General features: G+C 38.7%; 2 protein-coding genes across 2 annotated transcripts in view; both read left to right on the top strand.

The window, feature by feature from the left end:
• The first annotated feature begins 24 nt into the window (after positions 1-24).
• Positions 25-10179, top strand: mrps31 (mitochondrial ribosomal protein S31). The gene is made up of 7 exons (XM_088639541.1): positions 25-263; positions 3270-3551; positions 4392-4544; positions 5208-5354; positions 6563-6636; positions 7771-7914; positions 8315-10179. Exons 1-7 carry the CDS (start codon positions 136-138, stop codon positions 8545-8547), a joined length of 1161 nt encoding a protein of 386 aa, XP_088495667.1. The 5' UTR covers positions 25-135; the 3' UTR covers positions 8548-10179.
• An 8109-nt stretch (positions 10180-18288) lies between these two features.
• LOC148658401 (forkhead box protein O1-A-like) overlaps positions 18289-22512 on the top strand; it is a 61916-nt gene continuing 57692 nt past the window's right edge. The window contains exon 1 of the mRNA XM_088639542.1: positions 18289-19196. Within this exon, the coding sequence (XP_088495668.1) occupies positions 18630-19196 (567 nt within the window). The 5' untranslated portion in view covers positions 18289-18629. The remainder of the gene's footprint in view (positions 19197-22512) is intronic.

A 22512-nucleotide genomic window follows, 5' to 3' on the forward strand; every position in this document is an offset into this window, starting at 1 on the left:
ACCTTAGTTCGGCGCAATAGTTTCCCTGCCGGTTGATACTTTTTAGCTGCATGGGGGGGACGCCATTGCTAGTGGAGGTTGTACATACGCGTGTGACATTGTAGGGCTTAGAGTGCAGGACAAAATAATACTGCAATGTACCGGAAACTTATTTTATACTCTTCTAGAAGTAAAAGTGTTACTGGTTCAGTCTTTGAAACAGGTTTATTCAGTCCTAAAGACAGCAATGTGTCCACGAGTAAAATCCTAGCCGTGCATATGAGGTGAGTTTATAAAATTACCCTTTTATTTTAATTTAAAGAAATAATTGTGATTTTTTTCTATTACACAGTGTGAAAGCTATCGCAGACGGGGCAGAGGTGTGGAATGTTTTGTCTTAATTGTCTTAATATTATTTCAAAAGCACTTATCTCCAGATGCCTTCTACTAATTGAATAAGGTCTGTAACGCCAAAGCCCCCCCAGTGCACTTTACGACACATCACATTTTCATTTGCTGCTGGGATTGCTTTCTACCAGAAATGATCTTTAAAAATATATATTTTATGTTGGGTTCCTTGTGGATTTGGTTCAATCATTCCTTAAAAATAGCTAAATTAATTTGTACAGTCATTATGGAAAAGGAGGTTTTAAATTACAGTTGGCTTCAATGTTTTCATTAAGCCTTAAGAAACTTTCAAATGCAGGTTACAGTCAAAATATATTTATGAATCGATATACTGAGAAGACTGAAGTCTCCCCTAAAAACTACTACTTCATTTGCACAAACAATATTGATTTAATAATATAATGTTGACTTATAATCAGCATGTGCATTTGGTAGTTTATAGCATACTCCTAAAACTAAACCTTTGGAACTTTTTAATCTCACCCACAGATTCAGTGATGCTTGATTTTTAAAATCTAAAATAAAAGTGTATTCATTAATGTTTTAATGTAAATTTTATCTGCATCATTTTCAGTCAGTCAGGTTTCTGTAATTCCAATAACATCATATTTGCCAGCTAATATGGTTTCTACGGCATCTCGTCTAATTTTGTTTCTAATACCTGTCAAAGTTAGGTTTAGTGCTTAATTACCTGGGGATTTGTTCTCCACTCTAGCTCTACCTAGGTCGTTGTTCCTCATGTAACTTCCTTTTAAAGTATCTTTAGTTTCTACCACCTTCCACTGTAGTTTGTGTTTCTGGGTTTCTTTGTGGATTCTTCCACAAGACAACTAATATTTTTTGACCTGAGAAACTTTCAGAGCCCTCAAGAGTGTGACTTAATTCCCTTCTTCTACACTTTGTATTAAGTGTCTTTTAGCCAGAGCTCCTCTGTAACATGCTCTTTTCCTCAGGATTAGTAAGGTTTTTAGGGTTTCAAAGGTTAAGTATAACATTCACAGCACGGCCTGTTAAAGCGAGGTTACAAAACCCATATTTGGTCGCCTATACAATGAAATCCAAACTTGTTTTACATGTCCTCGATGAAAGAACTGCTGTGGTATTTCGTGTCACAGTGGCTGTCAAGAAGCAGCTTCAAGAGGATGGAAAATCAACTTAATCCGCAGCTTTTCTAACCTGCTCCCTCCACCTGGAACAATAGTCCCAGAAACTGACGTAAACTGACATGAACCAAAAGTAGACAAGACGCACACCTGATTTCTTCACCTCCACGGGGGTGGTCCATTGTCCAATAGACACGGTGTAATAAGATACAGTGCCTTGCAAAAGTATTTGGCCCCCTTGAACTTTTCAACCTTTTGCCACATTTCAGGCTTCAAACATAAAGATAGAAATTTTTTATTTTATGTGAAGAATCACCAACAAGTGGGACACAATTGTGAAGTGGAACGAAATCTATTGGATTTTTGAAACTTTTTTAACTAATAAAAAAATGAAAAGTGGGGCGTGCAAAATTATTCGGCCCCTTTACTTTCAGTGCAGCAAACTCACTCCAGAAGTTCAGCGAGGATCTCTGAATGATCCAATGTTGTCCTAAATGACTGATGGTGATAAATAGAATCCACCTGTGTGTAATCAAGTCTCTGTATAAATGCACCTGCTCTGTGATAGTCTCGAGGTTCTGTTGAAAGTGCAGAGAGCATCATGAAGACCAAGGAACACACCAGGCAGGTCCGTAATACTGTTGTGGAGAAGTTTAAAGCCGGATTTGGATACAAAAAGATTTCCCAAGCTTCAAACATCCCAAGGAGCACTGTGCAAGCGATCATCTTGAAATGGAAGGAGTATCAGACCACTGCAAATCTACCAAGACCTGGCCTTTATGGAAGAGTGGCAAGAAGAAAGCCATTTCTCAAAGATATCCATAAAAAGTCTCGTCTAAAGTTTGCCACAAGCCACCTGGGAGACACCCCAAACATGTGGAAGAAGGTGCTCTGGTCAGATGAAACCAAAATCGAACTTTTTGGCCACAATGCAAAACGATATGTTTGGCGTAAAAGCAACACAGCTCATCACCCTCAACACACCATCCCCACTGTCAAACATGGTGGTGGCAGCATCATGGTTTGGGCCTGCTTTTCTTCAGCAGGGACAGGGAAGATGGTTAAAATTGAGGGGAAGATGGATGCAGCCAAATACAGGACCATTCTGGATGAAAACCTGTTGGAGTCTGCAAAAGACCTGAAACTGGGACGGAGATTTATCTTCCAACAAGACAATGATCCCAAACATACAGCAAAATCTACAAAGGAATGGTTCACAAATAAACGTATCCAGGTGTTTGAATGGCCAAGTCAAAGTCCAGACCTGAATCCAATCGAGAATCTGTGGAAAGAGCTGAAAACTGCTGTTCACAAACGCTCTCCATCCAACCTCACTGAGCTCGAGCTGTTTTGCAAGGAAGAATGGGCAAGAATTTCAGTCTCTCGATGTGCAAAACTGATAGAGACATACCCCAAGCGACTTGCAGCTGTAATCGCAGCAAAAGGTGGCTCTACAAAGTATTAACGCAAGGGGGCTGAATAATTTTGCACGCCCCACTTTTCATTTTTTTATTAGTTAAAAAAGTTTCAAAAATCCAATAGATTTCGTTCCACTTCACAATTGTGTCCCACTTGTTGGTGATTCTTCACATAAAATAAAAAATTTATATCTTTATGTTTGAAGCCTGAAATGTGGCAAAAGGTTGAAAAGTTCAAGGGGGCCGAATACTTTCGCAAGGCACTGTACCTTTGCTAGTCATTGGATTACAATGGGAAAAGAACAATGAACTTGTACATAAGCTTCAGTAGGTATGAGTTGTTGTTGTTTTTTTTGTTAAGAGTGGTGGCCTTCAGCACCACAACTGCGATCTCAAAGGAGAGAGAAGAGGCTTCTGGTCCAGAAGAGGTGCAGAGCACCACCAGTGAGAAGCAGCAGGGAAAGTCTGGGAAAGAGAGTCTGTTGGACCTCTTGGGAGCCATGAAGGTAGAGGTGACCACAAAGAAGAAATTCCGTGGTCTGAAAGTTCAGAAAGGCAAAGAATTTTCCAGAGATGCTCCTGGAGCACTTGAGAGTGCAACCAGCATGTTCCAGAAAGCTACCAGTGGCATAGAGTCCCAGAGGTACGTTTTTTTTCTTGGTGCTCAACCTTAATACTAGGTGTCTTGCCGATGTTATGCTTATCATGATATACAATTATATACAAGAAAAAAAAGTAAAATAACAAATAAAGTATCCTAAGCCTAAGTCATGAAATAAGTAAAACAATTTAGCCGTTACAAAACGGGTTTTCTGTAGGGCAAGATATGTAGAAATCAAGTATAGAGCAAAAGAAAAAAAACAATGTAAGTAACAAGCAGAGTAAAACTGGACAGACATATCCTGTGTTTTGTTTTGCAGGGAGTAGCCTTGCTTTAGTCCACCCTCAATGATCAGAAGCGAACCATTTCATTTTAACAACTTTCATTTTAGCACGTAAGAGAGGTTGCAAATGAGTCCTACAGCCCTTGGTGCCATGGTGTCTCCAGGTCACAATTCCGTGTACTTAAAATATTGCTTCCTTTCTTTCAAGGAGAAAATTTAACACGTCAAGCCTCTCTGATTGCAGTAGTGATGGTCCATTATTTCTGAAATAGTATATAATTGAAAAAGGGTTGTGAAAGTTTTTTTGGCTCTTGCACTGTTGTGCATCTTCTGTATTTCCTGGGATGATCCAATGTTCTTTATGCTTCAGTTGTTTTCCACTTCAGTTTTGGTCTGAAGCGGTAATCTCATGTGTGCTATATAATAATGTGACAATTTCAGTTTTTGATTTTGAACCATAAATTGAAAATAATAACCAAAAGGCACATACCACAGGGGCCATATGGCATGCAATGACTAGTAGTGCATCATGATCTACAGGATTGCAAGGTTTTATTGAATAATGGAAGAAAAAGCAACCACTGTGTTTCTGTTTTCAGTGTGACCTTGAGTCCAGAGCTGGTTGCTGCTGCCTCTGCTGTTGCCTCCTCAATGCCCAATAAGAGACAAGCTGAATCGGAACTCCTTCAGCAGCTGAGAAAACACGAGTCTGTATCAGACGTTCAGAAGAAAGGACAGACAAAAAATATCGGGTAAACACAGCAATTAAATCTGATACTGGCACCCTTCTTTTGTGGTTAACATAGAGGTAACCTAAGTTTAAATACAGTACATATTGGAACATAGTGTTGTTGCTTATATATTTTTAGTTCTAGTGCAGCTCCGAATGTAGCTTTTCCAGAGAGTAACATGCCAGTAAGAGGATGTTTAAAATACATTTCACCACTTTCTTAAATGTTTCTATCAAGTAAGAATGTTACTGGGCCATATTAAATCTTCTAGATAAGGTTTAGACATAGTGCCACTTGTAATGAACTATACAACAGAAACAATTTGCACTAAATCTTTTGTTTGTATCAGAAAGAGTGTAAACTAATGAAATGTAGAGAAGAATGTCATAAGGTCAGAAAACATTTTTATATAATGAAGAGATTCATTTCATATATAATGAATTTCTCAATAGGGGATTTGTTAAAAATAGGTGTGTTTAATGCTAGGTCTGTGAATTAAAAAATAAGAACAGTGCAGACTTGTGTGTATTTTACTATTGAAGACTCTCACTCTTATAAAACATTTAACCTTATACCCCAAAACAGAGGATATGAAATTTAATTAGTCAAATCATACTGGTTTGTGTATGTAACTTGGGATTAGGTGTTAATGTTATAACAGTGACCAGCTCTTTCCTTGTTAAGGAACATCATTGCTGACATGAAGATTGGTAAACGTCCCAACATACGAGCCAGTGCCAGAGCAGCCAATCAGATTCACTTTGATGATGATGGGCGGGGTTATATCCATGACAGAGGTGTGAACAGCGATCTTGAAGGTGTGCGCAACAGGTAAGAAGGATCTTCTTTGTGTTTACGATCTGTTTGGAAATTCACATTGTTGTTTTCTGTCCAGAGTATCTTTTAGTCTTGTGCAATACCTACGGGCTTTCTCTGTACGTTCAGATTACTTTTTAATAGTTTTTTTTCTTTCTCAGATGCTGCAAAAAATAAAATGAGCCTAAAATATGAAAATACTTTTTCACGAATTGGATGTGATTTTATGAATGGAGATTGTGTGTGCAGTACAGAACTGATTGTGTTGAAATTGTTTAACAAATAAATTCAGTAACTCAGGACATTTTTTTGTTTCCCACTAACTGCATTTTCCTTCTTTTTTGTGTGCAATGAATTAAGCTAAAATGACTAAAAACAAATCTTTTTTGTTATGAGCGCTCATGTCAGAGCACTCGACTTGAGACATTTGAGCCAGATTTCACTTCAGCTTTTCTGTTTCTTAATATTATTAGAAAAAGTAATTGAGTTGTATTTTAAGGTACAGCCTCCGTATGTTTTATGTTATATTAAACAACAAGAACTTACTTCTGCAGAAAGGCCCACGCATGTCAAGTAAAATGATTACAAAAGCAAAACCACAAAGGACGTTAAAAAGGTTCAGTAGTAAATTTGTCGCCAGCACTAGATGGAGCCAGTATGCACGTGTATAAAATAGGTACAGTAGAAATGGGTACAAAATAATGATTAGTAAAACACGATTAAGATAATTTTGTACATGGTGGTGTTCAATTAAAAAATATAAATATATATCCAAAGCTTAGATGACCCTTATTTGTCATGTCTAGAAGAGAATGCGCCCCATGTTGTAATGTGGAAAACTCGTTATTGTGAGAACAGTCATAGAACAAATAGGAAAAAGAGCTGTTAAAAATACCTGGCTTTATGGCCATTATTATACTTAATCTGTAGAAGTCTTGTTTTCAGAAGGAACTTCTGCAAACTCCCCAAAACTATGCATATAAAATAAACAGATTTTTCCCTTGTGCTGTGAGAATTTAACAAGCATGCAAGGAAGGTACAAGAGAGATAGAGGAGATCACTGAACAGCATTGGTGATGAGCTGATATACCTGAAATCTAAGATAAATTGACAGGTCTTATTAACACTACTTCTAAAAAAAATAAAATGATAATGATAACAATGGTGATTATAACAACAGTTCTCTATTGTCAGTTAAAATCATGGCTCTTTTCCCCTTACAGGAAAAGCTTATTTGTTGGCAAAAGACTTAACATCTTCCAAGTTCCCCCTGACACAGCAGAATTAGAGCCCAGAGGTATGGAAGAGACACCCTTTAAAGCAACATGTAACATGTCACCTCTATGAAGACTGTGCATGAGATCTAACAAGTTAGGAGGTCACTTTTCTTATGAGACATTTGTTTGTTTAAACCATTATGCTGTCTTTAAGTTGATTGTTATTTTTTGTCAAATTGTATGTATCTTTAAAGATAGATTCTAGGATTTAAAGCTAGAAATGTTATTTCTCTAATGTGGATAACAGTGGATAATATGCACAATACTGTAAGTATAATCATATTTTAATGTAGAGAGCTGTATCTGGGAATTCTTTCAACAAACTTAAGGAGATTGCTAGTAAAAAAGCAGAGAGAACTATAACATGCTCTAAATGATCATACTGCTACATCTTACATATTAATAATACTATTATTCTTTTATTAACATAAATATGTGAACTTATTCGTCATTACTGATGCAAACTGCATACAGGAAATGCGTACGACATCACATAACTTGTCTGCTTGTTTAAAAACGAGCATGTAACTCTGAAGGAAGCTATGTAAAGAAAGTGGCTGTAGAAATGATGAGTTTATGCAGACAGTCTTTGTTTCCCAAGCACTTCAACACTGGCTTTATAGAGGGCTTTCAATGTGAGCCAAGTCAAGAGCTCTGCACAATGTCTGACACACTGTAGTAGCATACTGGGTCCCAGCTGCTGAAATGTGATAGTCCTTCACTGTAGAGCCTCATCTTTCATTTACGTGGGCCTGTAGCTCTGACAGTTAACAGTTGGTATGAGCATTAATGAAATCAAGGATAAATAACTATCATTTTGTTATGGCATGTTAGGAGTGCTTATGTTCTCTGGATATGCATCTTAAAGACACCTGATGCCTTGGACACAATCCAGAACTGTCTGCCGTATGTTTGATCTGAGGATCTGATGAGTAGGTACTGAACTTTCAGCAATCTGCTGAATAATCTACTGATTGTTACCGTAATTCTGTCAAATAAAAATTGTGGCTTTATGCAACAAAGACTGATGCTGGAAACAGAACCTCTGAATTTTAACTATGGCACAAATGACTAGTCACTGAATCCTGTAAGCATGACTCTTCCTGCACGCCTGCACCCCTGCTTTTCTCACTGATTGTGCTGTTCATCTGCAGATTCCTCTCCATCCTTGTGGGATATGGAGCTGGCCAATCAGATCGCAGCGGTGACAAAACATCCACCTCGGAACGGCTTTGAGGAGATGATCCAGTGGACTCACGATGGGAAGCTTTGGCGGTATCCTATTAACAACGAAGAGGGTAAGTCCCATCACTGCCAATATACTGTACAGGGTAAGCGCAGGCTGTCGCCATAGGTGTTACTGTAGTATATGATCAACATTTAACACAATCTGTGAAGTTACCTTGTGTGAAAAGAGAATTTTGTCTTCCCCACCAGCTTATTTATTTAAAGCCTGTGCTACATTTACAGGATTTGTACTTGGAGGTTGTTGTAGTGAATCCAGGCTATACAACTAGCCAGAAGCAATCAGAATGTCCATATTCCTCTTATACACTTGTAAAGAAGATTGGGCAATTTTCTCAATCGAGAACATTTACATTTCTGTCAGCAGCCAAATCTTTATTCAGAACTTCCTATTTTAGTTGTAGTTTTGTCTTTGTTTTAAGCCACTCAGCACTGCGTTTGCTCTGGTCTCAGGTCTAGAGGAGGAAGCTGACATCCCGTTCCATGAGCACGTGTTCCTAGAGAAACACCTGGAGGATTTTCCAAAGCAAGGCCCCATTCGTCACTTCATGGAGCTGGTGATCACTGGGCTGTCCAAAAACCCCTATCTCACTGTCAGACAGAAGACAGAGCACATAGCTTGGTTCAGAGAGTACTTCCAGCAGAAGGAGGACGTGCTGAAGGAGGCCGAAGTCTACCTCAACTGACAGTTTTGTTGAATGCTGTTGAAACCGGCACACTCTATGTAGAAATTCTATGTCTCTTCTTTCTCCGATTTTCACTGAAAACATTTCAAAGACTTCCACATGAGGCCTAACCCTCTAAGTAGATGTAACAATCCAGTTAGATGAAGAAGCCCAAAGATTAACTTATTTAAGTAAGAGATCTTATCTTTACACCTGAGTTTTGATTTTCAGTTGCATCACATCAATAAGACCTAATTTTTGTCATGTTCCGTAATTTCCAAGAAATCTGAAAAGAAGCAAGATTTACCCCCTTCCTTCGGTGCAAACTACACTTAAGGTAGATATACCTCCAGAAGTTAGATTCTGTAGGTTAGTGCTACCTTTCATTTTCTGCTGTAATGTGGCATATACGTTGATGTGAGATTTGTTATTAAGTAGAAGCACAGATTTTTACAAGAGTAATTTTGAGGCTTTAAACCTTAGTCCAGGACTAAGATTAATTTAAAATGCCGGAATCCATTGACAGGAGTCATAGTTGTTGGCATTCAAAAACACTTTTGTCATTCACCCCATTTGGAAAGCTTAAAGGTCCAGCTAGTTGAGAAAGCAGATTTTCTGGTGTCTGTTTGCCCTTGTAGTGTTTAATAAAGCATCTAAATCTTAATTTGTACATGGGAAAATATCATGAATTTTTTTTTTAGCTGGGTTAAATTCCCCCAATCAATGTGGAGAAATCAGTTCTTAGTTTTCTGTCTCTGCTTGAACTGTATTATTTTCTGCTATCATTCTTTTGTAATTTCCTGTGAGGGAATTGCATCAGACTGCCCTGCGTCATCTGAACATGTATCGTCAGACTATACAAAATGGACAGTCTGTAGTTGCTTTATGATCAGCCAGTAAACTAATGACAAGAACATCAATACTGTAACTGTTAATTTATTTCCCCAGATTCCAGGTAATCAGTTGTTAACTCTTCTCATTTGTACTTTCCTGTGCTGAGGTGAGATAATTAGATAATGTACATCAAGGAAGCAGAGGAAACTCCCATTGCATAAGAGAATCGATTCTTTTCATGGTTTGTGAATTCAGAGTTTGTCTAGAAATTTTACCGATGGGATAAAAAAGCAAATATTTAAAATTATGACTTTGTGTCTAGCTGTGCACTAATACTGAAGGGAGCAATCCCTAAATATCTAGCATTTGAGTTTGTCTTATGCAAGAGCCTCCCTCCAGCATGCTTTGGTTCAGGAATCTACTTTGTGTCCTTTTGGTCTGGGGGTTATCTCTTTTTTGCTTGGCAAATTGGAATGAAAATATGTACAGCCTTGGAAACTATTAGAGAACAGGTACAGCTGGATACAGGAGTTTCTGTTGTGTGTCAATAGTAGCTTTTCTCTGAGGTAAAAGTCTTGTAGCAAATTTGAAAGATAATGTGATATTCTTGCTTAACCCTCATAGAACAGATAAGGAAAGTAATGCCTATTGCTACGGCGGACCTTATTTTATGCTGCCTATGTTGATATTTGGCCTTAGCTGCAGTGATCATATTCGGCAATGTCTGGACAGAAAACCGGCATACTCTCATATTTTTTAAAACATTCCTTACCGTGTAGGTTGGTTTCGAAATAAACAATTTGCTACTCTTAAATACAATCTTTCTTAATTTTCTGCAGTTTTTTTCACATCAGTTTAGACTAATTGGAAATGGATTTTTAATGTATTATTTGTTAGTGGGTGGGCAAAGGAAGTTGAGTGAAAAATTAAAATTGTAACAGTTCTGTCTTTCCTTTCTTTCCGGCCCTTTGGTGGTTTTCCCAAGCCTTCTGAGATTTGAATTTCCAAAAAAGAAAGAAACTGTGGTAGCTTGCAAAAAAATGGGAAACAAATCACTTGAGAACACAAATATGAAATAAGATGGCAGCTATGAAGGCTGCCAGTTTGTTCTCACACATAATTAATTATCCACGTGCAAAGAAAGATACTGGCTTGTTCTAGCTCATAATTAATCAATTATCCAAAATTGAGGGTGGCTTTGTTTTCTAGCGTAGCATGATTCCTGTGACAGCCCTGTTGATGTTTTTCTTGAAGGGGAAATGTGAAAATATTTTAGAGATGCTAATTTCGCCAATGCGCTACACAGCTGCAGAAAAATGAATAAAAAGCATGAGCTCCCTGGCCATCTACTTAGGTTAATACCTTTAATGCCCATTTAACAGAATATGTTTGCTTAAAACCAAAGGACCCTATACTCCCAGATTTTCAGTTCTAAGATGTTTTGTGAAAGCACTTTAGCTAAGAGTACATCATGTATTAGAAAAAATATGGTTTCGTGATTTATCAGAGTACAATGGAAGAGGTATGGACCAAAATAGCTCTTCATCTTACGTTTGGCCCATGTTTGTAAAGGATATAATGTGCACTGCATCTCTTTTAAGTGTTCCTTCATGAAAGGTTGTTTTTTTCTTCCCTGATGAGACATTGTTAGTCACACACACTGGAGGTGCATCATGTTTCATTAGTCCAGACCTGCTCTTCTGGAGAATGCTTGAGAGAACCATTACATGGAGTTTACCATCCAAATGTCCCCCGTAGTTCCTTTATTTCGGTGATCTGAAGATCTCATTGCTCATCGATGCTGCTAAGGTATAAACATTTTAATGCACGTCTCTATTTGTTCATTTTCCCTTTGATATTGGTATTTGTCTGAAATGATACAATACTGCATTTAAAATAATTGTACTTGCCACATTACAAAAAAGCAGGTATCTCCAGTGTTCGAAAGTGATAAAAGATGGACAATCAGGATCAATCCTTGATCCTACTTGGGAATGACCAGAAAAGGAGCCCTGTCTGACTATTCACAATACTGAAAGGTACTAACCATTTCAATACAAAGTACCAAAATAAAAGTGGAAGCTGAGTGTCTAATACATTTAGGAAAATTAAAAGTACTTTTTGAAATAAAGTTGTTGGTGCATGATTACGTGTTCAGTCATATTTAAGGGTACTGATTTTCTGGGATCTTTCAAGATCTAGTTGGAAAGAAGCCATGGAATGAAAGGACACTGGACTCCCATGTGTTTCTAATGTGTCTCATGTTGCACTTTAATCTAGCAAAATCTTAACCTTTTTTCCTCAAATAATATGCATACTATTCCTGTGGCTCAGGTCACACAGTTTATCACTTTATAAATTGAAGTGAAACGACCTCATAATTTGTCTCATGCAATTATTATTATAATTAAATGTGTTGAAGAATATGAATCACTTCACTGCTACGATTCATGATGCGAGCTGCGAACTCTCTTAAGCTTTATTAATAAAGGTATTAATTCAAGAACTTATAACCTTATTGGAGCAAAATTGAGATTGTGTATGTGTTAAGGGACAGGATGCTGAAATGAGGTGATTTAAAATTCAAAACACTTTATTAATAGCAGGCTTCCAGGTACTACAATGATTGAGGTGTAGGAAACCAAAGATGTACCGCCTGACTGTGCATTTTAGGATCATTACTCATAAAACTTGAGATAAAGAGCTGGTTGTTTTTATGTAAAGATGATCTTTATCTTGCTTTGGAAACATATCACTAGATGCAGATGACAATTGTGTTAGGATGGGTTGTGCCATGACATCATAACGGAGGAAGTACGATGTTTTTTTAGAATTAAGTGCTATTCATCAGTGCACCACATGGTGGCAGTATAGCCTATGATCTTTTCAAACTGATTGGCCTGCGAAGTGGGGAAAAAGCATTAGAATACCTGTTTGATTCTCGATGACACGCAGTGCCTCCCTGGCATGAGAAATTGATGGTGTTCTGCTGGGTTTGTAAAAATAGAAGGCCATCATTCAAAAACACCTCTGTGGTGTTTATAGGCTAAAATTAAGAGTAGCCCAGATAATTACACACATGAGGGGACTTAACGCCAGCAAAAGAAAAGGCCTCCGTCAAGAAAGTCTAGACATTTTTTGCACAAATTGAACACCCAGGCACTCTGGGATTTGCTGGAGCAATCTTCCCCAATCATAAACTGTATCTCAATGAGAACTGTGGGAATATGCGTTTTAGTTGGTGACTTGGTTTTTTGTTTAAACATAGGATGCATGTCATTTAGAACAGGGAGAAGTTTAAATCTGAAGGCCTTAGGAGCTGAAAGTCCTGCTTAGATTAGATCATGCACTACAAAAGCCAAAAACATGTTTTGGTGAAAATCCTGGTTGGAAACATTTGAACTTGAATTGTGTAGCCTTGGTTTAATGAACTGACTGATAGAATGGTTTTTCTGTAATTGGCACAGAAACACATGAAAATGTTTCACTGGGGGGGGAATTTCCAAAGTCCTAATTGTTTAACCTTACCTTTTTAAATACAACAATACTAAAAATCTGGTTATCCATTGTCCATTTTTTAGGAATTCTTGCATTAGTTTTGGGAACTTTAAGTTAAAAACAGTTGAAACTGTTTTCAAAAGGCTGTGACCTTCTCATTAGGACTCTTAAAAGAATCATTCAACTTCACAACATTATGATTGTACCCCCATATAATATTCCACTGCTTGACCTCTCTTCTGCAAGATTCTTGATTTTTTTTGTTGGATGGGACAGATGTATAATAGTTTCATGTAGAATCCAAACTACAGTATGTGGTATTGTATGTCATTTTTCATCCAGACATTAATTACTGCCCCACAAAACATTTGAAAGTTTCAAAGCCAGGAGGTACAGGAAGGAAACAACCCAATGATTTCACTCACCATTTTGGAGATTAATCATGATGCATGTTATGGTGAAACATTGTCTCCCAATATGTTTCCCTTTTATTCAGTGTAGTGAACATTGTGGTCATACCAGAAGAGTACAGTTTGAAGGCTGAGACAGCCTGTTTAGTGAAGCATGATGCTCTTCAGTCACGTGCGTCACTCAAATGTTTCCCCCATCATTTCCTTTCTCATTCAGGTTTATTGTGTTGCACAGGTGCCAAGCCTTGCCCTGGAAAATAAGAATGAAATTCAAGGAAACCACTTTCAGAGAGACACTCAGTATATACATAAATAGCTAAGCGAAGACAAAAGGATAATGCCAAGCATATAATATTCTGTTTTGTCAGCTGTTAGCCATCAAAAGTTTAAAAAGTCTCAAGATTACAGTAATGACACTGTGTACAACTGTGATGTAACAACAGTTTGACACTTTTCTTTTTTGAAAGAGTAAGGCCCTTAGATACTGGCAGTCTATAAGGAACCACTTCTGAGGACCTGGTAAATTGTTAAAGAATACAGAGCTTTCCAGTTAAAGCTAATTTGGTTGCTTTTGTGGTGTCATAACTTGTTACAGTAAGAAATCAAAAATGCCAAATAGTTTGTCAACAGCAGCACCCAATCCTTTAAAGTTCTAATTATTTTTTTTAGGAATAATTTGCATGGTGTCCAGAAATCATTTTTTAAAAAAAAACATTAATTTAGAAATCTCAGCATGAAAAGTGAGCATAACTGTTCATCAGCAGGATGTTAGCAGTACAAAGCATTCCAGACAGATCTTATTTTCATACGGGCAAAAAGCAAAACACTGCTTCTCCTCAAATTCACTTTCGTCTGGATGAAAGGCCCTGCTGTGTGGTCCCTGGGAGTGAAAGCTCTTGTGTTTGACCTACATGTTGGTCCAATAAAATGTGTCAAATGTTCCTTGTAAATGCTCTGCATTTGTCTTTTTTTTTTTACTTTGTAAAGAAAAAGAAAATTATTTCAGGCTGAGGCCCTGTAAGGACATTAAAACCAACAGCTGGATATAAATACTTTGACATTTTCAAAATTAATTTATCTTGAAACTTTCTTTGTTTGGTCTTGGAAAGAACTACCCGATGTTAATTTCAATTTCAATTCTGTTCTATTATTATCAGGCAGGAAGTGTTGTTTTTTTACTCCTTTTGAGGGAGTGTTTAACAGTGGTTCTCAGCTTTGGTCCTCAAGAGCCACCAATCAATGGGTTTTCATGTGTCTGTCAATCTGGAGGTGAAATGTGCTCTTTCTGAAAAAAACTTAACCATCTCATAAGGCATGACCTTGTCACCTCTAGTCTAGGCCTAGTGGAGGAGCACCTGAAAATCTGATAGAAGTTGTACTTGGAAACATATCTGTGTCTTTCCTTGAATACAGAGATCTGATTAGGCACCACTGATAGGTGATAAAAAAGGTATTACTCTGGTTTAGGAAGCAAAATAATATAATTGTCTCTGTGGAGCTGGTATATGGTTTTATTGGCAAACACTATTAAGGAATGTAGTCCTTCGGATGAGATATAAAACCGAGGGCCTGACTCTTTATGGTCATTAAAAGTTCCAGGGCGTTTCTCGAAAAGAGTAGGGGTGTAAACCCAGCATCCTGGCCAAATTTTCCATTGGCTTTTACCAATCATGGCCTCCTAATAATCCCCATCTATTAACTGGCTTCATTACTCTGTTCTCCTCCCCACTAATAGCTCATGTGTGGTGAGTGTTCTGGCGCACTATGGCTGCCGTCACATAATCCAGGTGGATGCTGCACATTGGTGGTGGTGGAGGGGAGTCCCCATTACCTGTAAAGCGTGTTGAGTGGAGTGTCCAGAAAAGCGCTATATAAGTGTAAGCAATGACTGACTTAATTATAATTACAGTCCTCCTCCTCTTTGCAACTAGACCTGATCACAACAAAGCCCAAAGACTTCCTGCCATTGGCATCACTTTTCCATCAGGTATTCAGGGTTGTGGGGGAGCCACAGCCTAACCCAGCAAGCAATGGGTGCAAGACGGGGCCAATTTTCTCAGAAGCTAATTAACCTACTATTACACTATTATAGTGAGAGCATACAAACTCCATGCCGGTAGCATGCCAAGAATGGAACCCAGGGCCTCAGTGCTGTCTGGCAACAATCTTAACAACTGTGCCACCATGCCCCTCTGCTAAGCAAATACCCTTTACTAATATAACATTTGTGATACCTTAATTGTAAATTACTGGTATAATTTAACTGTTCTTAATTGTCGTTTTAATGACAGTCAGGTAGCTAGCTTGCTTTTCAATGATTCTTTCAAAACAGCAATTCACTCAAATGCTTCAGACACTGCTGTCACAAGGCCCTAAAAAACCAAAATCTTTTTGGCTGCCAGGAGCCACCATGGTTTACCACACCCAAACAAAGCAGTCCACCTTTTTTGAACTTTAATTTGCTGTTAACTCTTAATAACTGTCTCTTTCAGCGTGCACTGGGAAGCTGCACGCCATTTTAATTTTCATAGTTTACGGCTGGCTTTACACACATTTTTAGCATATTGAAAACAACCACGTTTAGCTCGCAAACATCGTGCAAGTTGTAAACTACAATAGGCTACAGTGGTCTACCACACCCGGACACACCCGGCCATAGATGTCCAGAAATTACGTTGCAACCTAATAACTATCTCTTTCCATCAGAGTAGACTGTCTATGAAGACTCTTTACTTCCAGCCACTAATAGCTTTTTTCCCCACAAAGAAAAATTAGTGACGAATCCTATGACTGCTTTGTCTGCAACACTCCTTATATTTCCAGTGTGACATAAGATGCCGTTTTATTCTGTTTAGGCAACTTGCTGCGTACGCACAACTCGAGCGCTCAACATCTTATTAGCTGAGGGGCAGATACTAAATGCGTTACATTCCCGGTCATGGACATAATAATGCCTTTACTACCCGACAAGCAGGTGAACGTTGCCAAACTCCAGACAGAGAAAACGTATCAATTTAAAGATGTGAACGTTATTTTAATCCTGCTTTCGGGACGCTCTACACTTTAGAGCTGTGAAGCCTGAACTTTCCATGCGTCCTGAAATACCGCTGTTTAAGTCAGATGGTAACTTGTCAGTAGTGAAGATCAAACATACTCGTGCTCCAACGTTAGGTGGCAGAGGTGCCTCTATACGAAGATTTTTTTGCCTTAATCCCTTATTTGTTTTCCTTTTCTCTCCATTTGAACAATTTGGTCTCTTAATCGTGGCCGTCAGCCAAATGGCCGAAAACAGGTGCATTCCTACTGTAGTTTATTTTGCGGTATATGACAGTGTCATGTGGGAGACAATTGAATCTCTGCTTCTGTCTTGTCAAAGCGGGGGTTAGCTACTGTAACTTCCAGATAAATTTGACGGTTTAGGCACAGCAAGGTTTCCTTAAAAATAAACAGGCTACTATTAAACCATGGATTAGCAAATGCTACGCACACATTGGGACTCCGCGGACATATTGGGTGCAGATGTGGCTTGCACACAACGCTGGGATTTACAATACCAACAACGGTAATGATAATAGTGATTTATTTTTTGAAAAATGGAACACCTAAATTGGTATTAAGCTATATATAGTAACAATATAATATAGTAGCATAATCCAGTAACAAAAAAATGGAACGTCACCTAGAAAATTTAACAGTAACGCAATCCGCACCGTATGTTGGACATACAGTAGTTCTACTCCATTGGGATGATATTTAATTTTTCAGTGCTTCAAAACACGTTCAACACAACTATTGTCCCTACAGCACACAACGGTGTCGGAACTTCAGAGTCCTTACTGTACAGAATCCACTGTTTAAATAGGATTCTGTTCTGTCCTGCAATTCATTGACGAAAGATGCATTTAAAGTCAGATTTAGTTTTGCTGTAATGTCAGGAACGTTCTCTCTAAAATGATGCACCGCTACCACAATTCATTAAGGCTTTCTTCTGGGATCTTAGATCACAGAATAGCGCACATTGCTAAAACACGGTTGCCTGCGTCCTCTAAAACTGTTATGACCAATTATCAAGCTGATCAATTGTATTAGTTAAGAAAAAGCATTAATTTCTCCGAATGATAGCCAGGCCGACTAAAATGTACGGGAGATAACCTATGTGATATGTAATGTTTCTACCGTGGCTCCTGATGACAGGCAGCTCTAAATGGTAATGAATCAAAGCACCAATGCAGCGAGTTTCAATAGTTTTAAATAACCATCTGCTTAAACGCAAGACCTAATCTCCATATCTAACAAAGTTTTCTAGAACTACTTTGTCTGTACTATTAAATATTTGATTAAAAAATCAAATATTTAATAGTACAATTTGGCGTTTAGCAACAAAACCCCGTTGTGCGTTATTATATAACAGATTGCACCGGACAATCTGAAGGGTAGAATAATTTATTATTCTGAGCAAAATAAACTGATGCGCAGAATTTTATCAAATGCGCAATTCTAAATCACTTGAGGATATATTTTTATCTCTGCAATAAATTCTAACAACTAGTAAAATGTTTTTTTGGGGGGTTGTTGTTGTTTATTGCATGCGGGGTATAATGTGACCTTAAAAAAGCTGAAGGAAAAATTTAAGAAAGGAAGTTGAGTGACGGAATAGATCAACAATAAACAAGTTCGTTAATTAAACAGACATAAACAATAAAATGACAGCTGTCAAAACCCCCCACCCCCCGAGTTCTAAAATCTTAACTCATAACTTTCTGATGATTTTGCAAAGCGCTGGAAATAGGAGGCCGCGCAGAATAACAAGCGATACCAGCGAAACCGACCCCGCAATTTTCCGTGTTTTACGGCTACATGTCATTAACCAAAACAAAGTTATTGGAAAAAAGGAGGAAATATTTGGCTGTAAAAAGAAAAAAAAAGTGAGCGTTTCGCTTGTTGATGCTCACTGGGCATTGGCTGCCGCCCGGTGTCACTCAGGAGGTGGGCGGCATCAGCTGACTCCCTGGGTAGTTCCAGTAAGTCCGCTGCGCCAGTCTAGCAGAGCAACATTCAACAAGCAACAACTGGGGGTGACAGACATGGTACGAATACGATCTTCTTAAGCCTGGATTTTAAAACAGCCGAAACAAAACTTGTCAAGACCAACGACAGAAAAGGGAGCCTTCATCAGACCTTTAAAAGCTCTTTTCCAGCGTTGTCTCATCTCTATGACTCGCTTCGGCTCCGTTTTGTGACTTTTATATGTAGAAGTTTGTGAAGTGACGAAGTTTTTTTTTTGCCTCTTTTTTTTCTCATCCTGCTTGTGTGCCTTAGCGTAGGTCTATGTGAGAGCGGGATAATACTTTTCCTGGTATTATGGCTGAAGCTCCGCAGCAACAAGTGGTGGAGTTTGATCCGGATTTCGAGCCATTGTCACGGCCCCGGTCGTGCACCTGGCCGCTGCCCCGACCCGAGTTTATTAATCCTACCAACTCTAACAATTCGTCGCCGGCGCCTTCTGTCAAACAAGAGCCCGGCGGCAATGTGGACTTCATCAACAACCTGAGCTTGCTGGAGGAGACTGAAGACTACCCCGAGCAGAAGCCGCTCGTTTTGTGTAATGATTTTCAGTGCCAGGAGAATTGCATCCACCAGCAGCCCCAGCAACAACATCAGCACCCGGGCCAGCAGCTCTCGCACCAACAGGTGCCCCCCTTGTCTTCGCCGGCTGGCTCAGCCTCCTCGGTAGCCGCTGCTCAGAGGAAGAGCAGTTCCTCCAGACGAAATGCATGGGGAAATATGTCTTACGCCGACCTGATCACCAAGGCCATCGAGAGCTCCCCCGAGAAGAGGCTCACCTTGTCGCAGATCTACGACTGGATGGTAAAGAGCGTTCCCTATTTCAAGGACAAGGGCGACAGCAACAGCTCCGCCGGTTGGAAGGTAAGAAGACCAGGCAGAGAGTGCACTGTAAGCCTCTGTGCACCTTCCGAAAGATTGCTTATAACTAGAGAACACAAAGTATTTTCCTACGATGGTCAGCATTATTAGCATTGCTATTGATATTGTTATTAAACTGCTCACAGAGTCTACTTCCTCCGGTACTTTATACTGTTGCAACTGCAAAGATAACATCCAGATATTATTACACAACACATGTATGAAGAGATGCACCAGCACAACACCGATGAAAAGTCTTCTGCGTGAGGTAATTAGGCTACACAGATTTGTCTGCTTTCATTGTTTACAAACATGCTCACACGCAGCGTGGGCCAGGGAAAACTGGCAATTTAACTCGATGACTTGTGGTTTTCCCCAGGTCGATAGCGTTGTTGTGTTTTTTTATTTTTGCAAGTAGGATTACGTCCTCTAAATCCAACTGGAGTGTGAAATTCCAAAAGGATAATCTTGAAAGAAAGTTCACGTTAACCCAGAGTCATGTGTGGATGGGTAATGTAAAACTCGTGAAAAGCGCCAATCAGATTGCTTAGTGAGTTAATGAGAGTTAAGTGCGGGTGTGAGGGGGTGTTGTTTCACGAAGAAAATGCGTGTAGCAGGAGCAACGAAAGCACGATCTGTGCCACGGTTAGTGAAAACGTTGGGGGCACGACCATTATGTGCTCATACTATGAAAACACACCCCGAGCGTTAGTTTGCAAATTCGGTGTTTTTTTCTGTGAACTTTTATGGAATACACTTACCCTGTTTTCTCCTGTTTTTTTTTGTATTAACAATTAAAATCGAGGGCTGAAATAATCGCCGTGTTATTTTTAAAATAAATTAAGGGAATAACTTTTAAGCGGTTCTGTTGTTGGGTTGGGGGTATTCGTGATATACTCATGATTACAATACCTTGAGGACTAGCCATCTAGCAGCAACTGGAAATTCAGACTGAAGAGCTAACACATTTTTCCTCGTCGGACGCAGGAGCAATCCATACTGCTGCTTTTCTAATATTCTGCATGCGAAGTAGCACTTAAAATGATTGTAATTATCTACCGACTCTAAACTAAAGTATTAAAAAGTCAATTACTTTTTATGGCTTTATAATGGGTTTACCGCATAATGATAGGGTATTAGACAGTTGTTCATATCGGAAAATAGAACTGTCTGGCTCTCTAACTTGAAATCGATTAGGAAGATAATGGGCATGTTTAAAAGAACCAAATTACTTGCTTCTGTCTGATCATGCCTGTAGACAATTGAAATCACAGCGTTTTGAAGATCTTATTTGCGGTTATTTTACTGTGTAGCTAGATCTTGTAAGGGATTCGTGCTGTGCAGCAGTGCAGTATTCCTGGTAAGGTTCCTGCTCGTCTTTTAGAGCTTTTCTGCTCTCGGAGAATGACTCGTAAAATCACCTTCACAGGAATCTTAGATGTTTACATATATTATTTAACAATAGCGTCACATACTTTAGAAAGCACAAAGGGTTGTTATTGAAGTTTTAATGGCGAGGCACAGCAGAAAACTGACATTATGAAAATTGAATATTCTTGTTTATCATAAACCTAATCTAACTTCTTCGTAACATTTTTTAAAAGTATTTGTTCATATTGATAGTTAAGAGTTACTGAAGCGGGAATTAGCAGTTTATAAGGGGAGACGGATGTCACAGTGAATAGGCAGAAACATTGAACAGCTCTCAGCTGCTGTCTGTGGTTTTATTGAGCGTTAGTGTAAGGGCTTTCTGTGCGCTCAAGTTTATTAAAAATGCTGTTCGGCCCTGCTCTGTTGAATGGGTGTTTCATATTGCTGTATGCACACACTCTCACATACATACAATTGTACTTCGGCTGGCCTCTATCGGTAGGTATTCGAAGCGGAACAACACTTTTGGCAAATATAAGACAACTCCAGGCAGTGCTTTCCGAGACAAAGGTTAAATGAGGTGAGAGGCTGTTTCTTTCAGGGAAAGATATATGAAATGAACGGCGCCTGACGATATTAGTGCGGTTTGTGACTAATCGTTCTAGGTGGCAAAAGCGTTTTAATGCCTGACTTTAACATAACGATGGCGATCATCTTACAAAATTGTGTTTAAGGTGATTAATGTAGGGTAACTTCATACCGCCGAATGGTGAGCAGTGGAATGCGTATTTATAGCACAGGTATCGGTCCTATAATGATTTTATTGGTTTCGTATGAGTGGAGCGCGAGGACAGAAACTGGGTAAGATAAAACGGAAGAATTGTAAGAGAGCAGACGTTTTCACACCTCACCTTTTAAACATGCAGCTTTGTACCTATAGCTGTTTTGTTTTTCTTTCCAGTGATACATTTGCTCCACTGTAACTCCAAATACTGTAGCAATAAAGCTAATTTGGCAAAGAAAGTTCCACAACAAAGGGTTAAGGAAAAGTGTATAGTATTTTCTATACTTAAACTTTTACTGGATTTACAACACTTTTTCTGGATTTAATGAGCATTTCGAAATATTGTGAAAAAAATCCACTCTATATAGGAAATAGCATTGGAATCACATTGTTTAAATTTTGTGCAGTTTTGCATTCTTCAAATTGGTGCAGGATCCCCCATGTGAGTGCAATAGTACAAGATGCTGAGTGACCTCTGACACAATATCCCTACTATGTGCTTTCTGAGTAGGCACGCTTATGTATATATGATTCACACACACATGCAGTATATCACAAAAGATTAAATGCATTTGATTTTGGGGTTATATAATTGCTTATGTGACCAGAGGCATCCTATCAGAATGGCTGTCTTGAAACATTGTGAAACACACTGTTGCTGTGGTGTACCTTTAAGAACCTGTTGCACATACAGTATTAAAATTCTTCAGTGGTTCTTTGAAACATCTGTAATAATAAGCTGGCTTGTTTTTTTGACACACATTCAGTTGTTAAATGATAACCATGGAGCTTGGCTGAGAAGGCTCTTCATATTTGGGAGTGAAATACAGCTTCTGTTACACAGGCTGTTTGAGCAGCTCCAGATTTTATACAGTACCATCTCTTGTATAGGAGCCAAAAAGAAGACACTGTGTACAGTATCATGCACAGAAAGTCACAGAGCTAAAACAAAATAGATATGTGTTTTACTGAGTCATCAGTACAAGTTTTACAAAATCCCGTGGCTCCAAAAATGTTCTCCAAAAGATCTGTGTGGTGGGTGTTTTTGCCTTGGATCAATTTTAATCTGAATTGTAAAACCCCAATGTGTTGTCTGCAGTGTCTCAGCAAGCACAGGGGAGTTGAAGTGGCTCAGGTATCTGTTCTTAATCTCTCTTATCAGAT

Source organism: Lepisosteus platostomus, chromosome 7, assembly GCF_059453375.1.
Source record: "Lepisosteus platostomus isolate fLepPlt1 chromosome 7, fLepPlt1.hap1, whole genome shotgun sequence".
In the NCBI taxonomy this organism is placed as follows: Eukaryota; Metazoa; Chordata; class Actinopteri; order Semionotiformes; family Lepisosteidae; genus Lepisosteus; species Lepisosteus platostomus.

Coding starts and splice junctions, on each gene's coding strand:
- mrps31 (XM_088639541.1), top strand. CDS start 136: ATGTACCGGAAACTTATTTTATACTCTTCTAGAAGTAAAAGTGTTACT. Junction 3,552..4,391: donor AGTGGCATAGAGTCCCAGAG/GTACGTTTTTTT, acceptor TTCTGTTTTCAG/TGTGACCTTGAGTCCAGAGC. Junction 6,637..7,770: donor AGCAGAATTAGAGCCCAGAG/GTATGGAAGAGA, acceptor GTTCATCTGCAG/ATTCCTCTCCATCCTTGTGG.